At 43.2% G+C, this 23,663-nt stretch overlaps 2 protein-coding genes and 1 non-coding gene across 9 annotated transcripts in view; 1 reads left to right on the top strand and 2 right to left on the bottom strand.

Annotated features, from left to right (window-relative positions):
* The window catches only part of PFKFB1 (6-phosphofructo-2-kinase/fructose-2,6-biphosphatase 1), a 73,853-nt gene extending 63,140 nt beyond the window's left edge, over positions 1 to 10,713 (top strand). For all 7 annotated transcript variants that reach the window (XM_038587529.1, XM_038587527.1, XM_038587528.1 and 4 more), the window contains 4 exons: positions 5,885 to 6,014; positions 8,675 to 8,737; positions 9,996 to 10,060; positions 10,416 to 10,713. In XM_038587529.1, the coding sequence (XP_038443457.1) occupies positions 5,885 to 6,014; positions 8,675 to 8,737; positions 9,996 to 10,060; positions 10,416 to 10,475 (318 nt within the window). In that variant the 3' untranslated portion in view covers positions 10,476 to 10,713. The remainder of the gene's footprint in view (positions 1 to 5,884; positions 6,015 to 8,674; positions 8,738 to 9,995; positions 10,061 to 10,415) is intronic.
* Positions 10,714 to 12,431: 1,718 nt separating this feature from the next.
* On the bottom strand, positions 12,432 to 21,580 carry TRO (trophinin). The gene is given in 11 exon segments (XM_038586509.1): positions 12,432 to 14,372; positions 15,148 to 15,259; positions 15,819 to 15,881; positions 16,292 to 16,334; positions 16,428 to 16,507; positions 17,211 to 17,302; positions 18,196 to 18,275; positions 18,532 to 18,555; positions 18,558 to 18,591; positions 18,707 to 18,811; positions 21,536 to 21,580. Coding segments are annotated over 11 exon segments (2,514 nt in total). The 3' UTR covers positions 12,432 to 12,536.
* LOC119868669 lies at positions 15,490 to 15,618 on the bottom strand. The gene has a single exon (XR_005386644.1). It is a non-coding gene; the product is annotated as a small nucleolar RNA SNORA11 (small nucleolar RNA).
* Positions 21,581 to 23,663: the final 2,083 nt, after the last annotated feature.

Here is a 23,663-nt window from a genome sequence, read left to right as displayed (position 1 = left end):
CTGCGAAGAGTGTATATTTGGTTTCTTCTTTGCCAATTTGGATGCCTTTTCTTTCTTTTTGGGTGCCTTTTCTTTCTTTTGGAAGGCTAGGACTTCCAGTATTATGTTGAACAACACTGGTGGGAGTGGACATCCCTGTCAGGTTCCTGAGCTTAGGGGAAATGCTCTGTTTTTCCCCATTGAAGTTGATATTCTCTATGTGTATTTCTTATAAGGCTTTTATGATATTGAAGTATATTTCTTCTATCCCTACACTGTGGAGAATTTTTAACAAGAAATATGTTGCATTTTGTCAAATGCTTTTTCTGCATCTATTAAAAGGATCATATGGTGCTTGTCCTTTCTTTTGTCAATGTGGTGTATCACGTTGATTGATTTGCAGATGTTGAACCACCCTTCCATCCCAGGAATAAATCCACTTGGTCATGATGAACAAACCTTTTAATGTACTGTTGGATCCTATTGAGTAGTATCTTGGTGAGAATTTTTGCATCCATGTTCATCATGGATATTGGTCTGTAATTCTCCTTTTTGGTGGGGCCTTTATCTGGTTTGGGGATCAAGGTAATGCTGGCCTCATAGAATAAGTTTGGAAGTTTTCCTTCCTTTTTTTATGTTTGAAACAGCTTCAGAAAAATAGGTATTAATTCTTCTTCAAGTTTGGTAGAATTCCTCTGGGAAGCCATCCAACCCTGAACCCTGGTGCTTTGGGATATTTCTGATTATTGCTCCGATTTCTTTCCTGGCTATGCATGAGTCTGTTCAGGTTTTCTATTTCTTCCTGGTTTAGTTTTGGTAGTTTATATGTTTCTTGTAATGCATTCATTTCTTCCAGATTGCCTAATTCATTGGCATATATTTGCTCATAATATTCTCTTATAACTGTTTGTATTTCTCCAGTATTGGTTGTGTTATTTATTTGGGTCCTTTCAATTATGAATCTTATAAATTCCTTCAAAGAACCAGCTCCTAGTTTTGTTTATCTGTTCTACTGTTTTTATTTCTCTATCATTGATTTATGCTCATATTTATTATTTCCCTTTTCCTGCTGGACTTAGACTTTATCTGCTGTTCTTTTCCAGCTCTTTCAGGTGTAAGGTTAGGTTCTGTATTTGAGATTTTTCTTGATTCTTGAGAAAGCCTGTATAACTACATACTTCTCTCTTAGGACTGTCTTTGCTGCAACTCAAAGGTTATGATGATCACAGCTTTATAATGTAGCTTTGTGATACCCCCCCAGTTTCAGTTTTCTTTTTCAACATTGCTGTGACTATTCAGGGTCTTTTCTGGTTCCATGTAAATCTTCAGATTACTTGTTCCAACTCTGCAAAAAAAAAAAGTCCATGATATTTTGATAGAGATTGCATTGAATGTGGATTTCTCTGGAGAGTATAGACATTTTAACAATATTTATTCTTCCAATCCATGAACTTGAAATGTTTTTTCCATCTCTTTGCATCTTCCTCAATGTCTTTCATTAGTGCTCTGTAGTTTTTAGAGAACAGATCCTTTACCTCTTTGGTTAGGTTTATTGCAAGGTATCTTATGATTTTTGGTGCAATTGTAAATTGGATTGATTCCTTAATTTCTCTTTCTTCAGTCTCATTGTTAGTGTATAGAAATGCCACTGATTTCTGTGTATTAATTTTGTATCCTGCCATGTTGCTGAGTTGCTGTTTGAGTTCTACCAACTTTGGGGTATGTCTTTTGGGTTATCCACATACAATATCATGTCATCTACAAAGAGTGAGAGTTTGACTTCTTCTTTGCCAATTTGAATGCCTTTTATATCTTTTTTTGTCTGATTGCTGGCGGTAGGACTTCTAGTACTATGTTGGACGACAGTAGTGAGAGTGGGCATCCCTGTCGTGTTCCTGACCTTAGGGAAAAATCTCTCAGTTTTTCCCCATTGAGAATTATTTTTGCTATGGGCTTTTTGTAGATGGCTTTTATGATATTGAGGTATGTTTTCTCTATCCCTACATTTTGAAGAGTTTTAATGAAGAAAAGATGCGGTATTTTGTCAAATACTTTTCCTGCATCAATTGAGAGGATCACATGTTTCTTGTCTTTTCTTTCTTTAATGTGATCTATCACAATGATTGATTTGTCAGTGTTGAGCCACACTTGCATCCCAGGAATACATCCCACTTGGTCGTAGTAAATATTCTTAGTGAGTATTTTGATATCCATGTTCATCAGGAATATTGATCTGTAATTCTTTTTGATCAGGTCTTTGTCTTGTTTTAGGGTCAAGGTAATACTGGCCTCATTGAAGGAGTTTAGAAGTTTTTGTTCAATTCTATCCTTTGAAACAGCTTCAGTAGAATTGTTATTATTTCTTCTTTAAATGTTTGGTAGAATTCCCCTGGTGTTTTCATTTTCTTTTGCTTACATGTATTTTTTTTGTTTTTATTTATTTTTATTTTTTATTTTTTATAAATTTATTTTTTATTGGTGTTCAATTTGCCAACATACAGAATAACACCCAGTGCTCATCCCGTCAAGTGCCCCCCTCAGTGCCTGTCACCCATTCACCCCCACCCCCGCCCTCCTCCTTTTCCACCACCCCTAGTTCGTTTCCCAGAGTTAGGAGTCTTCATGTTCTGTCTCCCTTTCTGATATTTCCTACCCATTTCTTCTCTCTTCCCTTCTATTCCCTTTCACTATTATTTATATTCCCAAAATGAATGAGACCATATAATGTTTGTCCTTCTCCTATTGACTTATTTCACTCAGCATAATACCCTCCAGTTCCATCCACGTTGAAACAAATGGTGGGTATTTGTCATTTCTAATGGCTGAGTAATATTCCATTGTATACATGTATTTTTTTTAATTCCTCTTTACTTTCCTGGTAACTCGTTCATTCTATAGTAGGATATTCTTAGCCTCCCTGTGTTTGTGGCCCTTTCAAGTTTTTTTTGTGTTATTGACTTTAGGCTTCATAGCATTGTGGTCTGAAAATATACATGGTATTATCTCAAAATTTTTGTACCAGTTGAGGCCTGATTTGTTTCCCAGTATGAGGTCTATTCTCAAGAATGTTCCACGTGCACTTGAACGGAATATGTATTCTGCTGTTTTAGAGTTAAATACTATCAATGTATCTGTGAAGTCCATCTGGTCCACTGTGCCATTCAAATCCCTTGTTTCCTTGCTGATCTCTGTTCAGATGATCTTTCCATTGTTGAGAGTGGGGTGTTAAAATCCCCTACTATTATTGTATTATTATCAATGAGGTTTTTTAAAATTTTGTTATTAACTCAGCCCCTTACTGCTTTCAGAATTATCTGTCTTTGTATTTTGTAAGTTTCACTATAATATGTCATGGTGTCAACCTGTTTTTGTTGATTTTGAGGGGAGTTCTCTGTGCCTCTTGTGCTCAAGTGCTTGTTTCCTTCCCCAGATTAGGGAAGTTCTCAGCTATAATTTGTTCAAATTAACCTTTTGCACCCTTTTCCCACTCTTCTTCTGTGACTCCTATAATACAAATATTCTTGTGCTATTTGGAAATGCTGAGTTCCCTAAGTCTACCTTTATGATGAAAATCTGTTCCAGGACTGAGCATTATCACCTAACTCTTCCCTTGTTAGGCAGTCGATAGCCATGTCATCCCAATTCCAGGGCCCAGCCACAGCTTTATGATCTACTAGTTTTCTTTGCCTTTTTTTTTAGCTTCATTATTTTCCATAATTGTATCTTTTATATCACCTATTCTTTCCTCTGCTTCTTCAATCCTCTTTGTGATTATATCCAGTCTGTTTTGCATCTCAGTTATAGCATTTTTCATTTCAGCTTGACTAGTTTTTAGGTCCTTTGTCTCTGTAGCAAGGATTTCTCTTGTGTCTTCTATGCTTTTTTTTCAAGCCCAGCTAGTAATATTATGAGCATGAGCGTTCTAAATTCTTGTTCAGATATATTGCCTACATCTGTTTTTAGTAAGTCCCTGGCTGTAATTTCTTCTTGAACTTTGTTTTGAGGAGAGCTCCTCCATCTTGTCATTTTGGTTACATTTCTGTCTTTCGTGTGTTATGAAAGCTTGTTTTGTTTCCTGCACCTGAGAGTAATGCTATATTTAAAAAGCGGTCATACAATGTCCAGGGCTTGGCACTTCAGAAAGTGTTTCTGATATATGCTGTGTGCACTCTGATGTTTTGGCTGTCCTTTACTGCTGGTCAGTCCTCTGCAGAGTTCCTCCTTGTTTGCAGTGGGGAACATTTGAACCTTTAGGTATGCTTTGATTTTTGTTGTTGTTGTTTTTGTTGAAATAAACCTGTCATACTATCTCCCTCCAACTGTAGAAATCTTTCTTCCAATACTCAAATCAGTTCCTTGGGTGTCCCAAGGGATCTGACCTCCATAAATCTGTGTTCAAGGAATGAGGAAAGCCCATGGTCCCTGTACTTCACCACCATCTTAACTCCTCCCCCACCATCATTGCCGTCTGGCTTCTAATGTGACTAAGAAGTCTATAGTCAATCTAATTGTTGTTTACCTTCCCTAAGACTGCTATTAAGATCTTTTATCTTCATTGCTTTTATGTTCCACTCAGATATATCTGAACATTTTTTTCATTTATTTTGCTTATGATTAGTTAGACTTCCTAAATTTGAGAATTGGGATTCTTCCTCAATTCTAGAAACCCTCAGACATTCTGTCTTTATCCTTTTTTCATGTTTCCTAACTTCTTATTTTTTATGTCTTTGCTGCCTTCTGAGTAATTTCTTCAGCTCTATCTTCCAAATCACTATTTCCTAAGTTGTATCTAAACTTTTGTTTACTCAATCCATTTAGTTTTCAATTTTAATAAATGTATTTTTCATTTATACAAATTCTATTATGTTTATTTCAAATCTACATCATATATTTAATAGCATTGTACTTCTTCCTCAGATTATTATTCCATCTTTTATTTCTTTATAAATTTCAAACATATTTATTTTATATTGTGGATCCTTTATCTTAAGTTTTTAAGGTTCTCCTCTCATTGTTTCTGTTTATTTTCACTTGTGATAGCTTATTTCCCTTGCATGTTATGTGATTTACAGTTTGGTAAATTTTGTATATAAGAATTCTGCACAGAATAAGTTGAGAGGATCCAGAGATAATTTCCCTTTGCTTCTTCCAGACACTTCTGGTAACTAATGATTAAAATTGCTTTTTATTAAACCCTCATCTTAGCATTTTCTAAAACACATGAATATTGTAAATCTGAACCACAAACCCACCTGATGGTAGGCTTGTGGTTAATGTATTATTATAGGAAGATTTTCCTATTTTTCCACTGAGTAAGCAGAGGCAGATAAATGTCATTGTTTCCTTTTGCCTGTGGATATATATTTCTTCTAGTTTACACTTCTAAGGATGTAGCCCTTTGAGGGTCTCAGATTTGTGTGAAAAGTTCAGTCCCAATTCTCCACCTTGCAAACATCTAAGGTATTGCCTTCTGTCTCTATAAGGTTTTAAAATCTCAAGCCTCTCATTTACTGTAATTGATAAATGCCCCCCAAGGCAACATCCACTTACCTCTCTCTATCTTTATTTTTTTCCAAGTTTTTCTCCATTTTGGAACCCTACATTCATGTTTCTTTTATTTTTTTGAGAGTACGGCAGGCCAAACATTTATTTTATCTAGCTTTTCCAGGAATTTTATATTGAGAAGTTTTATTATTGTTGTTATTTAGTCCACTGTATTGAATGCTCCCATTTAGTAGATGAAAAACTAAGACACTAAAAATGAATTGCATGACTTAACATTATACTACTGGGTCAAAAACTGAGCTGTGCCAGAACCAACTTTTCCTGATTCCTAGTCCTGAGTTGTTTTCTGAGCAAATCTCCTCATCTACCTTTTTTTACCCAAAATTTCTGTTATTCTTAGTCCTATGAAGATCTGGTTCAGCGTCTGGAGCCAGTTATAATGGAGCTAGAACGGCAGGAAAATGTACTGGTGATCTGCCACCAGGCTGTCATGCGATGCCTCCTTGCCTACTTCCTGGATAAGAGCTCAGGTACCGCACTCCTCTCTGTTCCTGGCACAGGAAGCTGGATAAGATTTGGGATCCTGACACCAGCTGTCTGTAGTTTATATCTTAGTAGCTAAGAGCACAGCATCTAGAACAAAAATTCTTGAGTTCAAATTCTTGCTCTGTCACATACTAGCTTTGGCAAATTACTTAAGCCTCTCTGGCCTCAATTTCCTCATCTGTAAAATGGGGAGAACAATAATGATGTTTAAATAAATTAACATATGTAAAGAGCTTAGGACAGTGCATGACACACAGTATGGGCTATATAGGTGTTAGTTGCTGTTACTAATATTAGTATTATTCTGAGTTAATGTTTTCAAAGCCAGCCTTAACAGTATGTATCAACCTGAAAAGGCTGAGGGTACTTTTCTGAAACATGCTGTCATCAGGTGGTAATGGGACTTTTTGTTGCCTCCTGACCCTGATTATAGGCTTCTGCCTTTGCCGTGGGGATGATTTCTCCCAAGATAGTGATATTTTAATTTTATTTTTTAAATGATGATTTCTTTCTTAAAAGATATCTAGATATTGTAGTTTACAAAGTATCTATAGGCTGACAACATATACTGAACTGCAACCTAGGGCAGGGAACCTGGCAAAGGACTGTTATGTCACTCTTTGGCATGATAGTTCATTTCTGATGTGGATGCTGAAGTATTGGCACCTCCAGGATACTGTGAGGGTATGTATGGACCTTGCAAATTTATATTTCAAAGTTATATTGTGCAATGTCCTGCAGACTTGAATCTTCTGTACTATGCTAGTTTCCAAATAAAGAGTATTTGGATATGGAGTCATCCAAAATGAAACCCAGGGAACTTGAGAACTTGACATTGGACAAGTTATTTCTTCTGCCTGGTCCTCAATCTCCTCACTGGAAAAGGTGATGGGTTTGGGGTGAGGGTTCTTGTGCTACTAAATTTCTGATAACTTCCCATCTCTATTGCTCAGTACTATCTTTGAGACTGTGAGGCAAGCACTGTAACCCCGACTGTGCAGATGAGGAAATGGAGGCTCTGAGAGATGAAGGAACTTGCCCAAGGTTACAGGGCTCAGAGAATAAGGGAGGGGTGTCAATCTCATGTACTTTCCAGAGGACTTCCCTCACAGATATGCGTAGATTGAAGGAAGAGCACATGTACCTGCTATTCTCACACCGCTTTAAACACTTCCTGATTATTCATGCACAGGTGACACCAGCTGCTCCCAGTTGCCCTGAGAGCTGGCCCAGGCAGTGCTGGGTACATGTTTTTACCCCTATTAGTCAGTGAGGAAACACTTGGATCCCAGAGAGATGATGTGACAGGGAAAGCAGACCCATAGGACCTCAGAGCTGGGGCACCCTCAGAGTACATCTAACCCAATTTTGTGCTGGGAGAGGTAGGAACTCTGAGGGCCAGAGAAAGAAAAGGCTGGGCCAAGGTTACTTGTCCAGGTGGTGGCAGAGCTAAGTCAGAGACCTCAGGCAAGTCACTTGCCTTCTCTGAGTCCATTTTGTTATGTGTGCCATGTGGATCAGTAACCCCTGTAGAGTATTGGCAAAGATAGAATGAGATCTTGTACCCAAAGCACTGGGCCCCCAGGGCCTGACAATTATGATGACAAAGATGATGAGGAGGAGCAGGATGGATGCCCAGGATATCGCCAAACCTGATGTCTCAGGAAGCCAGGAATGTAGTGGCAGCCTTAAAAGCCCAGGATGAACCTTGAGGGCAGGGAAGCCATGTGAGGTTTGGTTCTGGCTCATTGAAGGAAGATGGGAAGTGGTAAGGGCACTCTGGGTGGGTGAGAGGGCTGATGTTGGAGAGTAGTGAGAGCTGGGAGTGTCACTCCCACAACCCTATGAGCCCCTCCAAGGCAGTGGCAGCTGGCTGCAGGGGGCATAGCATGCATTTAGCCTCAGAGGGTCTTAGGTTCAAGTCCCAGTGCTGCTGCTTCCTGACTGTGACATGGGACAAGTGTCCTCTCAGAGCCTTAGTTCTTCATCCATGGAATGGGCCTGATCATTTCCTCCTCTCAGAGATGTCTAATAAATGAAAACCTAGGCTCATTTAATAAATGGTATGTGAATATTCAAAACAACTTTATGAATAATAAACAGTCAACAACTGGAAACAAGTGAATAGAGAAATGCCTATTGACAAGTGTGAGAAGAGTCAGAGAATGCAGGCCTGGGCTGGAGAGAAAATTGTGGGAGCTGCCAAAGTACATGTACACCTATTCAAGGGCCCTGGTACATAGCAAGGTCTCAGAAAATACTTGCCAAGACAAAGTTGTGGGCCTTCATACTAAAAGAGCCTGTGGAAGGCCTGAGGCGGAGGGCAGGAGGAAGGTCTGCCTTGGTTTCATGTTTGCCCTGTGAGTGAAGAAGAGATAGGCCACATCCCAGATGACCATCCTGTCCTTCCTGGGGAACTCACAGTCTTTCCACGTTCCCCAAGGTCCTCCTTCCTTTCTGCTCTAGAGGACACCCTTCTGCATTCTTCCTTACTACCCACCCTGCTCTCAGCACTGCTTACAGAGTGGGGGAGTGTAACCCTAATGAAGCTGACCATAAGGAAAGGGGTATGGCAGAGGAGGCCTGAGGAATGGTACCCTCCCCAGTACCCTTTCTCTGATGGCTACTTTATCCTCCTTTCCAGATGAGCTGCCATATCTCAAGTGTCCTTTGCACACAGTGCTTAAACTCACACCTGTGGCTTATGGTGAGTGCCTCCACCCTCATCTGTGGAAAGACACATAGAAGGCATGAGCATGCTTCCAGTGTATACCATTTGCCCAAGAGAGTAATGGGGGTAGTTTCTGGGGTGGATAATTGTAAGTCCTGGTGAAATAAGAATTGGCAATAATAGGATGAAAACAGGGAAGAACTAGGATGGCCTCTAAATCCAAAAGCTGCCCTCAACTCTCTTTGGCTCTATCAAAGCACCAAGCATGGAACACTAAGCTGTAAAAGAGAAGGTGCATGAAGGGGACAGAGGAATTAGTGTAAGTCAGGGCCAGATCAAAGAAAGAGCTCAAAGATTGGTCTGGTCAATTTAGACTCTTTCTTGAGACATTAGTTTGCTATGAAATATTCATAAGCAGGGAAGAGACAGACTCAAATATCTTCTAAGGTATGAATATGAAAGACAGTGTGCTGAAGCCCAGAGTAAGTTGTGGTCCACAGGGCTGGAGCTAAGAGGGACTTCCATAGGCATTGGGCTTCCTCTGCCAGCCCCAGGCCCCAGTGATACCACTCTCCTTTATCTTCAGGCTCCCAGAACTCCCTTGTGAACTTCCAGACCTCTGTTGATGCCATAACCATTTTTGTCCTCTAAATAAGTTTTTTTTAAGATTTTATTTATTTATTCATGAGAGACAGAGAGAGAGGCAGAGACACAGTCAGAGGAAGAAGCAGGCGGCTCCTTGCAGGAAGCCCAATGCTGGACTCCATCCCCAGACCCAGGATCATGCCCTGAGACGAAGGCAAAGGCTCAACCACTGAGCCACCCAGGCATCCCTGTCCTCTAAATAAATTTTACCTGGGACTCATTGTCCCAAGGCAGTAGCTCTAAGGCTTTTCCACCACTTCAGCACTTAACACAGCTTAGAAGATCTATAGGGCTCTACCACTATTATATACATTAGATTGCTGTCTCACAGAGCACAAGACTTGGGGGGAATCCTTAGAGATCATCTATTCTCATCTCCTTCCTATTCCCATTTGAGCAACTGAGGCTCAGAGAACTCTGAGACTATTAGGGGCAGCTGAGAAGATACCTCATTGGCTTCTCTTAGATCTGGTGTCTTCCCCATACATCACTCAGCAGATCTACATTCCCTGTCCTGCAGAGCAGTCACAATCTACATGGTGTGGGGCTGGGGGTATAGGTAGTGATAAGTGAGGGAGTGAATGACACCTTGGGGAAGATTTGTGCTTACCTTGGGGGCTTATGGATGGACTGGCTGTTCTTTTCTGAGGCTGCAAAGTGGAGTCCATCTACCTGAACGTGGAAGCCGTAAACACGCACCGGGAGAAACCTGAGGTAGGTGAGGGGCTCTGTGGCCTAAGTTGGCACATGGTGAAAGCACCCACCTGCACAGAAAGGCTGGCCCAATCCCACAGAGCTTGAGTGTCTCGTACCAACAGGTAGAATAACCAGCACCAAAAAATGCAGGAACTGTGGCCCAGGCCTGAAGTGCCATTGAGATGCAGGGCTACAGCAATGCCTACCCGAAAGTCCTCAAGTTGAGATTCCCCAGAGGCTTGCCTGAGAAAAATGTAACGATCAAGGCCTGGCTGAAGGAGGAGAGCCTGGCAGTGAGAACAAGAGGCGGGGAAGGGGCTGGGGCTCTACAGTGCTGGCTCCTTCCTATTAATCCTGGGCTCTCTCCTCTCAGAATGTGGACATCACCCGAGAACCTGAAGAAGCCCTGGACACTGTCCCTGCCCACTATTGAGCCCTTTCCAAGAAGTGAAACTGCCTTTGCTCTCATTGTCTCACACCTTTTAAGAGCTGCTGTCCTTGTACTTCCTTTACCTTAAGACCCTGGACTTGGCCTCACTGAAAGAGCCTTGCTTCCAGTGAAGAAGCCCTCAGCAGCTTCGAAACACATCTTGATTTCTAGCTACAACCAAGGAGGTGTCTAGCTCTGAATGAAACTTTTTCTAAGTTAATAAATCCTTATTAATAATAAAGACTTCTCTTGCTGCTTACAAAAGGGGAGAGGAAGGCATTGTGAGGTTTCCCCCACAAGATCTTCTTAAGATCCCAACCTTGTGAAGTGCCTCTGGTGTTGTGGGGTGTGGAATGGATGAGGGCTTACTGGAGGGAAGGGTTCTGGGGTAGCAACTCTAAAAGTGAGGGAGGAGATATGTCTCTGTGAGGACCTATGGCCTCATTTCTTGGTGGGCAGCATAGCTGAGGACCTGACACCTTCATTCCTACACTCAGAAGAATTTGTAACTAGACCACAGTGTTCCTCTCTTCTCCAACTCCTGCTGCCATCCTGAATGATTTCACTGTCCATACAAATGATCCAAATAATAATCTGCCCTCCAAGTCCCCTGACCCCTCAAAACAATGATCATTTTCCCCTTAGCCATCTACTCTATAGACCATCTAGACACCCCACACCCAGTATGACTTCTTTAATACAAGGATCTCACTATCTGACCACTGGCCCCCAGTCCTTACAACTCTCTGTGTCATCTGCAGGATCCCTAGAAACATGCCTCCCACATAGTAGGCATGTGTATAGTATTTCCTGAATGAACAAGATTTGTTCTTGTACTGCATCAAGAGTATAATCCTTTGATTCCTCAATTGTCTTCCAATCTATCATCTTTTCCTCCTCATTGTTCCTCCATCCTTAGACAGCTTGAATCCTATGTTCCATTTCTTTAGCCACTCTTCATGCACCGAGGTATCAGCAACGCAGGGATAAAGAGACAGACTCATGTACTCACTGCCTTGATTCCTTTGTTCTTCCATCATAGCCACCAGCAAGCCCCAAACCTTGTATCACCTTTTTCATATCACCTTTTTTGGGAAGATCTACTGTTTGAAACAAACCTACATTTATCTGCTTCCACAGCCACCCTTAAATCCTATTCAAAGTCAGGGTCACCCTCTATTCCCTGGCACTCTATCCCATCCCACCTTGTCAGGCATGGGCTACTTCAGTCCATTCTTGACTATTATAGAATATCTATCTCCTTTATTGGCTTTTGCCCCTACACTCTGCAACATGTTCAGATCTCTCTTTCCTATCTCAAGAAAACCCTCCCTTGTTCTTGTGTCTACCTCTATTCTTATACAGCCTATCTCTCTATTCTTATACAAATGTCTCAAAATGGATCAATATTTACTGTCCAAAACCCTCTCCCTCTGCCTTCTATTCCAGGCTTTCCCTCTATATCTTCATTCAAGCTATAATCCCCTTGTCTGCTATACTTTCTCCAGGTCTCTATCCCATTGAAATAATATTTTTATTTTAGCCTAAAGCTGCAGCCCCCCCTTCTCTGAAGAGCTACACTGATCTCTAGTTCTTCTAGGAACCTGAAATATAACTCACAACAAGCACATTAAAAAACATAAAAAACTCCAATTCATTTTGCAAATTTAATGTAACTCTGATACCAAAATATGATAACACACAATAAGCAAACAATAAAGCAGGATCTGCAAACAGATTTTTCATAGTGTGTCATCCTCAGCTGATTGATAATGTCTGTTTATACTGCTGTGTGGACAAAGATCCCAAGGATGTACCTTGGCTACTTGGGAAGAACTGCTGGAATTCATTAGCTGTATCTGCAAACCTGGGAAATAAAGCTAAAAACAACACCAAACAGGAACACATTTTAGCACCAAATATACTGTTTCCTCATACTTCCTTCATTGTCCTCATCTCCCTACCCAAACCTCCCCCTTTGGGGTTTCTTATAACATTTCCCAGTTCTTATGCCCATCCCCATGGGCCATGGCTGAGCAAATGTTGTAATTACCTGAAACCTCACTAGCCATAAGAGAAGCTACAGGCACCAAGTCTGGTGGCTCCACCACTAAAGCCAGCACCATTTCTCAGTCCACCGCCAAAGCCAGCACTACTGCTTGGTCCACTGCTGAAGCCAGTGATAGAACTGGGTCCACAATTGAAGCTGGTGCTGGTGCAGGGTTCGCCAATAAAGCCAGTGCTGGTGTTGGAACCACTGCCAAAGCCAATGATGGTACTTGGTCCTCTGTTGAAGCTGTTATTAGGGCCAGCACCAAAACCATCACTGATGCTGAGGCCACCACTAAAGCCAGCACTTGTGCCAAGTGTGCTGCTAAAACCAGCGTTGGTGCCCAGTCCATCACCAAAGCCATCATTTGAGATCAGTCCACCACCAAAGCCAGCACTGGTGTTCAGTTCACTACTGAAGATAGCACTGGTGCCTAGTCCACTACGAAAGCCAGCACTGGTGCTCAGCCCACCACGAAATCCAGCATTGGTGCTTAACCCATTGCCAAAGATGAAACCAGCAGCGGTACTGGATCCATCACCAAAACTAGCACTGGTAGCACCACTAAAGCAGGTGCTAGTGCTAGGAGGGCCACCAAAGCATAGGTTGGTGTTAGACATACTGCCAAAGCAGAGGCTGGTGCTGGGAATTCCACCAAAGCCAATGCTGGTACTGGGAGCAATGCCAGAGTCAGTAGTGGTGCTAAGCGCCCCACTGAAGTCAGCATTGGTGCTGAACATACTGCCAAAGCCAGAGATGGTGCTGGGTGCACTGCTAAAGCTAGCACTAGTGCTGACAGCACTGCTAAAACCAGCACTGGTGCTGAATGAACCACCAAAGCTGGCACCAGTGCTGGAAGAGCCACCAAAGCAGATGCTGGTGCTTAGTGTACCACCAAAGTCAGTGCTGGTGCTGGAAGAGCCACCAAAGGGGACACTGGTGCTGAGTACTCCATCAAAACCAGTGGTGGTGCTAGGAGAGCCACCAAAGCAGAAACTGGTATTAAGTGTGCCACCAAAGCTGGCACCAGAGCTGGGAGAGAAACCAAAGCAGACACTAGTGCTCAATGTGCCACCAAATCCAGTCCTGATGCTAAGTGCACCACTAAAGACTGAACTGGTTCTGGGCATACTGCTAAATCTGCTACTGGTAGTAAATGCACCATTGAAGCCAGTGGTGGTGCTGAGTGTGCCTCCAAAGCCAGAGCTGGCTCCACCACTGAAACTGGGACTGGTGCTAAGTGAGACACTGAAACTAGAGCTGACCCCACCACCAAAGATGGCACTGGTACAAAGTATGCCACTAAAGCTAATGCAGGCTTCACTGTTGAAACTAGAGCTGGTACTGGCTGCACCACCAAAACTAGTGCTAGTGCTGGGTATACCACTAATGCAAATGCTGGCTGTACTGCTGAAGCTGGAACTGGTCCTGGGTGTGCCACCAAAGCTAATGCCAGCTCTGCCACCAAAGCCACCACTGGGTCTGGGCGTAGCACTGAAGCTAATGCTAGCATTATCACTGAAGGTAACCCTGGTACTAGCTCCTCTGTTGAAGTCGATGTTGGTGCTGGCTTCGGCATTTTCTTGGGCTCTGGTCTCAATTTCAAATTAAAATCTGTTCCAGGACTGAGCATTATCACCTAACTCTTCCTTTGTTAGGCAGTCGATAGCCATGTCATCCCAATTCCAGGGCCCAGCCACAGCTTCTTCTCCAATCCTCATCTGGGATCTTGCCTCAGCCCTTGCCTCAGCCCTTGCCTCAGCCTCAGCCACAGCCACAGCTGCAGCTTGCACTTCCATCTCTACCGCCTGGTACTAAGCAGCCCAGTCTTTGATGTCTTTCTTCTGCATCTGAAATGGGAATGATAATATAAGGACAATAACATTTGTAACTATGTATTAATTACATACTATGGGCTTTGTATAAAACCAATAGCAGCAGTATTTTTTTTTAATTCTTAGTTTTCTGAGGCTCTATCATGGGTCAGTCCTGAGATCTAGTTTCAGCTCTGATAACTAAGGTGTTGTGTGACTTTGGACAAGTTACTTAACCTCACTGAGAAGATGGGAAATGATAAAAGAGTATGTTATGGATTGAATGTTTGTGTCCCCCAAGTTCATATGTTAATGCACCAGCTCCCAATGTGACTATATTTGGAGATTGGGCCTTAATGGAAGTAGAGTTAAATGAGGTCATAATGGTGAGGCCCTGGTCAAATAAGATTAGTGTTTTTATAAAAGGCCCTTTCTCTACTGTGTGAGAACACAGCAGGAAAATATTCATCTGCAAGCCAGAGGGAGAGGTTTCTTCAGAAACCGATCCTGCTGGACCTTAATCTGGGGCTTTCAGCCTCCATAACTGTGAGAAAATAAATTTCTGTTGTTTAAGTCACCCAGTCTGTAGTATTTTGTTATGACAATGCAAGAAGACTAACACAAAGTATGAAAAAAGAATGAAACAATGTAAACTTTATGTTCAGCAGCATTCTCAGACATCAGTGAAGTTCCATATGTTTATATACTAACTGCAGGCTGCCCTGTACCTGACCACCCTTGCACATAGTCTTCCCCAGCAAGGGACATCCAGTATCCTTAATATTACAAGTCAGGGAAGCTCTCCTATTACCTTGCATGAAAACTTGAGGACTTTCATCTTGCTAGTCTCATGGTAAGAGTGCAAGCCCCAGAATTCATATTCAGGTGATCTGCTGTTAGGGACCCTCTTGTACTCCAGGTACCTTGGAGAATGGAAATGAAACTTGCTTCTAACCAAACAAATCTATTGTGCAACCAATGGTACCAGGTGGCAAGCCCCTTCAAATACTAAACTCAGCTCCTACAACAAGGATTTCTAAGACCCTCCTTCCCTACACTCACTCCCAAACACAGTTTGTGGCATTGGTCTCCAATATTGAGTCATTTCCTTTTGGACTTGTGCAAGGCTGTCACTTGATGCTTCATAGAAGGCACGTATAGGGCATGATGTCACAGGAAGGCCAAAGTACCTTGAAACCTGTGAGGAGTAAGCCCAAGTTCCTGTTGGGTGTGTTGTAAACAGAGGAGCCATTCTTCAGGTACCCTGCTCTGAGCACACCCCAAAGCAATTGGCCTTTAGTCTAGCCCAATCCTGGAACTGTCCACTCATGGGAATTGTGGACAAGACTCAGTTCTAGGGCATAGGATGCCCATACTGCATCTAAAGCTAGTGTAATAAAAGAGCTGATTGAGCACTTTCTGAACCAGAGCAGCACACTCAGAACACTTCAGGGCCAGACAAAGCCTCCAAATGCCACTTACTTCTGCTTCACAAATTCGTCTGGGATGAGCTTCCTTATTTCCCCAAAGAGAGAGTGCCTCACCCTGACGATGGGAAAAATAACCCATAAACAGAGAAGAAAACTTCCCATATGAGGGAAGAGGCGTTTCTCAACATGGAAGAGACCTCTCTAGCACATATAGCAGTCCCAGTGAAGCCAGAAAAGTAGTGAACACACAGTCACTAGAAACAGTAAGTTGAAGCCAGATGGTTCTTTGTCAGGAATGCCCCTAAAGTTCTATCTTTTATCTCAGTTTGGAATGACATAGGGGTGGGAAAGTGCAGAGAGTTCAGGACCATTTACCCGTCCACCCAGGTCAGAACCCTGGACCCTCTACCCAGTCCAGCATCCCATTCCCACACCACCAGACCACCAAGCTGATGCAATCCTGGGACCATCCTCTCTTGCCAAACAACAACACGGACAGCAAGCACTGAGAGAGCCCAATCATACCCAGGGCGCAGCCCCAGCTTGCGCAGCACCTCCCAGATGACAGCTGCAAAGGGAGGCAAGAGGAGACAGGGACAGAAAATGAACATGTGGAATTCCAACTGTGGCCACCCATTCAGCTACATGCCCAGTCACTCGCCCTCACTGGACCAATTTCCATTCATAAAGATGATGCTAAGGAGCACCATGAGGAGACCTAGCTTTGGCGAATCCTTAACCCTAGGGAAATAACAAGGTAGAGAGAAGATTTATGTCCAGCAGCCATCTGCAAAAAACATATCAGCCAGCTCACTAGGCTGCCCTCTCCCAGATTCCTCACACATGACAGAATTCTTCCCAGTCTATACTTCAAGGTCTATGTGACGCTGAGCAAGGCACTTAGACTCTTGAGTCTCAGTCTCCTGTTAAGTAGAATGGCAAAATCCAATGCTCCTCTGCCCCAGGTTGCCAAAAGGATAGAAGAATGCCTATCAACCTGAAACAACCTAGGCACCCAGCTAATGTGAGTCCTTTCTTTCTCTCCCAAACTGACCCCCCTGCTCCAAGAGAATTCTAGGTACAGCCCCAGAGATGCTCCTATCCTTCAAGCATCATGATTCACCCATACCAGGAAGAACCACTCTACCAAAGCCAGTAGGAAGAGACAGGCAACAACAGGTCTGCTTTTCCTGAAAGCTTCTGTATAAACAGAAAACAAGACAGTAGGAATGCACTTCTCCAGGCTTCTATACTCTTTAGTCAATCATAATCAAGTACCACTACCATCTGCAGGGTTCCAACTATGTGATGAAGCTTAAACAGGGGCTTTTTAGGCCCTGACTTTCTGCCTCTCCAAGGAGATATGGGGAGAGATGACAGGGATGGGGTAGTGCCATAGACAGAAGCAAAGCCTCCCTCCCACCCCAGCCCTTTCCCAACTTACATTCCCAGTATGCCTGCAGAGAATTCCTGAATGCTGATGAGAATATGCAAGTTACTTTGCTTATCAATTTCTTTCAGATTGACTCAAAACATCTGCCAAGTAAAAATATAGCCTGTGAGATCACAAAATTCAACCTAGGCACCAGTGAGCTTCCTGAGCATCCCACAGTTCCCTGTGTAGCTAGAGTTTTGAGTGTATGTGAGAAATCAGTGAGATAATGCAGGTAAAGCACTTAGCTAAGTGGTCACCACTACAGAAAACAGGTAAGAAATGTACTATTATCAGCATCACCTTTGTAATTAGTGGGAATCTAGGGAGATAGAGAATGGAGAGTGAAATGGAGAGGTGACCATCTAAAATGCATTACAGGACACATCCAGCATCAGACAGCATCAGACAGAACTAACTTAGGAGGTTTGAGCCCAAAAAAAAAAAAAAAAAAAAAAAAAAAGGAGGTTTGAGCCCTAGCTGTGTTTTACCACTGGCTTTCAGTGTGACCCTGGGCTAGTCTATGTTCCTACTTATGCCACCGTTTGCCCAACTGCATAGTAATGGGGATAGAAAGTCCCTTTGAAAATTATATAGTCTCATTCATTTGGGGAATATAAAAAATAGTGAAAGGGAATAAAGGAGAAAGGAGAAAAAATAGTGAAAGGGAATAAAGGAGAAAAGAGAAAAAATAAGTGGGAAATATCAGAAAGGGAGACAGAACATGAAAGACTCCTAACTCTGGGAAACGAACTAGGGGTGGTGGAAGGGGAGGTGGGTGGGGGGGTGGGGGTGACTGGATGGCAGGCACTGAGGTGGGCACTTGACGGGATGAGCACTGGGTGTTATTCTGTATGTTGACAAATTGAACACCAATAAAAAAATAAATTTATTAAAAAAATAGAAAGTCTCTTTGATCTATCCCAGAAGGGTCATGTATGTCTTTGTTGAGTCAAGGCTTCCCCATTGTGCCCATCCCCCAGGGCTGCCCCTTCACTTTCTCCAGAGCGTAGCTTGCTCATTCAATGATCTCTGGGAAATATTCATCATATTCTTGGATGACATCCTTCAGCATGTCTGTAGGAAGGGAGAGGTGGGAGCAGCCAGGCTGTGCGGGGGCCACAGAACTGCAGCCCTTTTGCCAGCTTGTGGGGTCAGTGCAGTCTGAGTCCTGAACTGTGCTAATGGGAGATGCCAGCCATATCAGAATGTGAAGAGTAAGGGAGGATATATGAGAGAACAAAAAGGCTATAAAAGTAAATGGTTACCCCAGAGCAGAGGAGGGAGGGGAGTGGAGAGGAGATTTCAGGGAGGAGAGTTGGTATGACTCTACCTGAGCACTTGATGGGGATCTTTGGTCCTTAACCAACAGGTATTTCACCAACTTATTTGCCTGGGAGAAGAGGAATACATGGGGAGAACTCAATATGTTTTTAGAAAACTTGGAAGAATGACAGAAAAGAGGGAAGGTAAAGAAGAAAAGAGACTGGGCAGAATTGGATTCTTACCCTTTCTTGCAAAATGGCCACGTTTCAGGCTGGCAGAGGCCTCCAGCCCCATGGGATCAACCTGTAATTACTACCACCTCTCTCATCTCCATTCAGATGCTTTGACTACATCATCAAAAAGAAGGAAGGTCTAGAGTCACCAGATGAAAGGCTCTGTCTCCCTACCCTACCGTCTCCTGAAAATCTCCCAAACCCTTCCTATAGTGGGTTCTGACCATCCAATTGGCCAGATTGGACGGTCAGAAGTCCTAGATTTGTCTTCACTATCTTCTAGCCAGGAGTTTCATTTCCCTTTCAGGACAAAAGCAACCCAAGGGCAGGACCCGGGGTTCCTCCTCTTATTTTGGTCACCACTGATTTTGCTAGCTGTATACCTTGGACAAATCACTTCATCTCTCTGGGACTCAGTTTTTTCATCTATAAAACTGGGATCTATGGTCCCTAGATAGTAGGAGTTACTTTCAAAAAATAAGGACACAACCTGTAAGAGAAAACATAGCACATGGTAACTATTATGTAAATACAAGTTGAATTATAACCAGGTTGTAGCTAAGTGTATGGATGTATTATTTCCCCACCAATCCATGGATTGTCAGGGAGCAGGAACTGTATCATGTTCTTCTCAGCATCTCTCATAGCCTATCCAAACAGAGGGACTGGCTCAAAGCAAAAAGTCTCAATAAACTTTTATAGAACAAATGAACAAACCAGGAGCATAGGAATGGAAAAGAAGTGAAGAGTTAAGAATGGTGATGTCAGAGATCTCACCTTTTGGTTCCTCTTGCCCTGGGTCCTGGTTGTGGAGACTCAACTGGGCCAGGTAGTCATCTGCCAGGGCCTGGACAGCAGCAGCAACCTGAGTCTCAAGAGCACTTATGTTAGTCTTAAAAGTGGCCATCTTGGCCTGGGCCCGTTGGTCAACAATTTTAGTCTGACTTTCGGCTGTCTGTGCTTTAGTGGCAGACATATGAGCCCTGGACCCTCTCTTGACCTGAAAGGTGGCTGCTAGGGCTTGGTTTGTGACCATTTGAGCAGCAGATGGAGCCTGAGAGACCTCATAGGCAGAATTTGGGCTTCTATTGGCAGCCTTCTTGCCCCTGAATTTTGGGGGCCAGATAGCTGCTGCTGAGGCCTCAGTCTGCCTGGTAGCTGTCTTGGTATTTGGGGCCTCTAGGAGTTCAGTGTCAGTATTTTGGGCCCTCTAGGAGTTCAGTGTCAGTATTCGGGGCCTTTAGGAGTTCAGTGTCAGTATTTAACAGTTGCCTTCTTCGCTTTGGAGGTTTTATTAGATCTGATGCCAGCTGCTGTGGCATGGGTAGTGGCTGCCTCATTAGTAAGTTGGCCTTGGGTGGTAGCTGAGTGGGTGGTGGTTGGAGCCAATGAGATATCAATAGTACTAGTTATGGCCTTATCAGCAGCCTTCTTAGCTTTGGAAACTTCCGTAGGCTTAGTGAAGGCTGTCAAGACCTGGGAGTTGGCTGACCCACTGCTAACTGAAACCTGGATAGCCTGCAGGATGTCTGGTATAGAGCCTGCAAGAGTGCCTTGATCTGTGTAGTGACACTCTACTTACCAGTTGGAGATTGGGAGCTTTGGGTTGTCTTAGCAGTAATTCTCTTTGTCTTACTGGCTTTCTTAGGCTGAGCAGTGACTACAGAAGCCTGAGTATTGGCTGCTTCAGTGGTAGCTGAAGCCTGGTTGATCTGGGGGATGATAGGCAGATTTAAAGACTGCAAAGTTTATCCATTCATCTTTCAGTGGACACTGAGGCTCCTTCCACAGTTTGGCTATTGTGGACATTGCTGCTATAAACATCGGGGTGCAGGTGTCCCGGCGTTTCATTGGTTTATGTATACAATGGAATATTACTCAGCCATTAGAAACGACAGACACCCACCATTTACTTCGACGTGAATGGAACTGGAAGGTATTATGCTGAGTGAAATAAGTCAATCGGAGGACAAACATTATATTGTCTCATTCATTTGGGGAATATAAATAATAATGAAAGGGAATAAAGGGGAAAGGAGAGAAAATAAGTGGGAAATATCAGAAAGGGAGACAGAACATGAGAGACTCCTAACTCTGGGAAACGAACTAGGGGTGGTGGAAGGGGAGGTGGGCGGGAGGTGGGGGTGACTGGGTGACGGGCACTGAGGTGGACACCTGACGGGATGAGCACTGGGTGTTATTCTCTATGTTGGCAAATTGAACACCAATAAAAAATAAATTTATAAAAAAAAGAAACTAAAAAAATAATAAATAAAGACTGCAAAGTTACTTTAGGCTTGTTAGTGGCAATCACATTGGCAGATGAGACTGTATGGGCAACACGTATGGTCTTTGTAACAGCCTTAACGGGAGCATTCTTGATCTTGCTTTTCTTAGGCGGGTCAGCAACTGGTAGGTCCATGGCCAGAGAGTCCTTGGTTGCCGCCAAGAGGGTATTGCATCAGCAAGACACTGTCCTCTTCTGTGGTCTCAATCTGTATATCTGGAGGGAAGTGAAGCCCCAGGCTCCCAGGGGGAAAGAAGGGGGCCCTACACACTTAGAATTATGATCTGCTGAACCATCTGGCCTCCCTACAGTGCACCCTTTCCACAAAGGCCTCCTCTTCCTCTGAGCAGTGATTGAAGGGGGGGATAAAGAAAAAGGGAGGGAGCAGAAGATAAAGTCAGATAGGTTTTTCTCTCCTCCTTCATCTTGCAGGGAAAGACTGATACAGGATAAGCTAGGAAATTCTTCAACTACAGAGTAGTAAGGGGCTCAAGACCAGTAAATGAACTCAGGACTGGGCAGATGGCCTGGTGAGAATAGAGATGCCTCACTTGGAATGGGAGAATCCTATAATTGCGGTCATTTCTCCTATCCATTTTTCTGAAAGGCCGAGTAACAGCTAAGCCTGAGGCGAAGGGGCCTGAGTTAGGGGAGAATGAGGAGAGGGAGATTCACCAGACCTCTCGCTTATCCTGAGGGAAGAGGGAGTTTATCCAGCTTTGGCCCCCAAACGCTTCAACTGTTGGGTTCTCATACCTAGAAACCCAGACCACCTATCCAAACCCTAGCTCCTTTGCCTCTGAGATACCACAAGGCAGTTCTACAACCTCACCCCTTCATTTTAGACACGCTCCCTACTGCAGCTTAATAGTGCGCATGCGTGCCAGCTGGAGTGAATGAGTTTTGGTGGTCCGGAAAGGCTGATAATCTCAATCCCACAGACGCCTCTGCTCTCAGAGCAGCAGAACAGCTCGGACAAGCCCTTGACCCACTCTTCCTAACTGCAACGTATTTCGATCCAGCCCTTCCCCCAACACCAGCTGGCTCCCACTGCAGTACTGCTTTGCACTGCCCCTTCCCTAAAACCGCCCATCTCTACTCTTCCACACTGACACGCACCACCCCTTCCCGATAGGACCTTCTGCCCCCTTCTTTTTTTCCCCTTTTAATTTTTTTATATAAATTTATTTTTTATTGGTGTTCAATTTGCCAACATATAGCATAACACCCAGTGCTCATCCCATCAAGTGACCCCACAGTGCCTGTCGCCCAGTCACCTCCACCCCCTGCCCACCTCCCCTTCCACCACCCCTAGATCGTTTCCAAGAGTTAGGAGTCTCTCATGTTCTGTCTCCCTTTCTGATATTTCCCACTCATTTTTCTCCTTTACCCTTTATTCCCTTTCACTATTTTTTATATTCCCCAAATGAATGAGACCATATAATGTTTGTCCTTCTCCGATTGACTTATTTCACTCAGCATAATACCCTCCAGTTCGATCCACGTCGAAGAAAATGGTGATATTTGTCGTTTCTAATGGCTGAGTAATATTCCATCGTATACATAAACCACATCTTCTTTATCCATTTATCTTTCGGTGGACACCGAGGCTCCTTCCACAGTTTGGCTATTGTGGACATTGCTGCTAGAAACATCGGGGTGCAGGTGTCCCGGTGTTTCATTGCATCTGTATCTTTGAGGTAAATCCCCAGCAGTGCAATTGCTGGGTCATAGGGCAGATCGATTTTTCACTCTTTGAGGAACCTCCACACAGTTTTCCAGAGTGGCTCCACCAGTTCCCCTTTCTCCACATCCCCTCTAACATTTGTGGTTTCCTGCCTTGTTAATTTTCCCCATTCTCACTGGTGTGAGGTGGTATTTCATTGTGGTTTTGATTTGTATTTCCCTGATGGCAAGTGATGCCGACCATTTTCTCATGTGCTTGTTGGCCATGTCTATGTCTTCCTCTGTGAGATTTCTGTTTATGTCTTTTGCCCATTTCATGATTGGATTGTTTGTTTCTTTGCTGTTAAGTTGAATAAGTTCTTTATAGATCTTGGAAACTAACCCTTTATCTGATAGGTCATTTGCAAATATCTTCTCCCACTCTGTAGGTTGTCTTGTAGTTTTGTTGACTGTTTCTTTTGCTGTGCAAAAGCTTCTTATCTTGATGGAAGTCCCAATAGTTCATTTTTGCTTTTGTTTCTTTTGCCTTCATGGATATATCTTGCAAGAAGTTACTGTGGCCAAGTTCAAAAAGGGTGTTGCCTTTGTACTCCTCTAGGATTTTGATGGAATCTTGTCTCACATTTAGATCTTTCATCCATTTTGAGTTTATCTTTGTGTATGGTGAAAGAGAGTGGTCTAGTTTCATTCTTCTGCATGTGGATGTCCAATTTTCCCAGCACCATTTATTGAAGAGACTGTCTTTCTTCCAATGGATAGTCTTTCCTCCTTTGTCGAATATTAGTTGACCATAAAGTTGAGGGTCCACTTCTGGATTCTCTATTCTGTTCCATTGATCTATGTGTCTGTTTTTGTGCCAGTACCACACTGTCTTGATGACCACAGCTTTGTAGTACAACCTCAAATCTGGCATTGTGATGCCCCCAGATATGCTTTTCTTTTTTAAAATTCCCCTGGCTATTCGGGGTCTTTTCTGATTCCACAGAAATCTTA

The sequence above is a fragment of the Canis lupus genome, chromosome X (assembly GCF_011100685.1).
Source record: "Canis lupus familiaris isolate Mischka breed German Shepherd chromosome X, alternate assembly UU_Cfam_GSD_1.0, whole genome shotgun sequence".
In the NCBI taxonomy this organism is placed as follows: Eukaryota; Metazoa; Chordata; class Mammalia; order Carnivora; family Canidae; genus Canis; species Canis lupus.
This window is presented reverse-complemented; position numbering and strand designations above follow the sequence as displayed.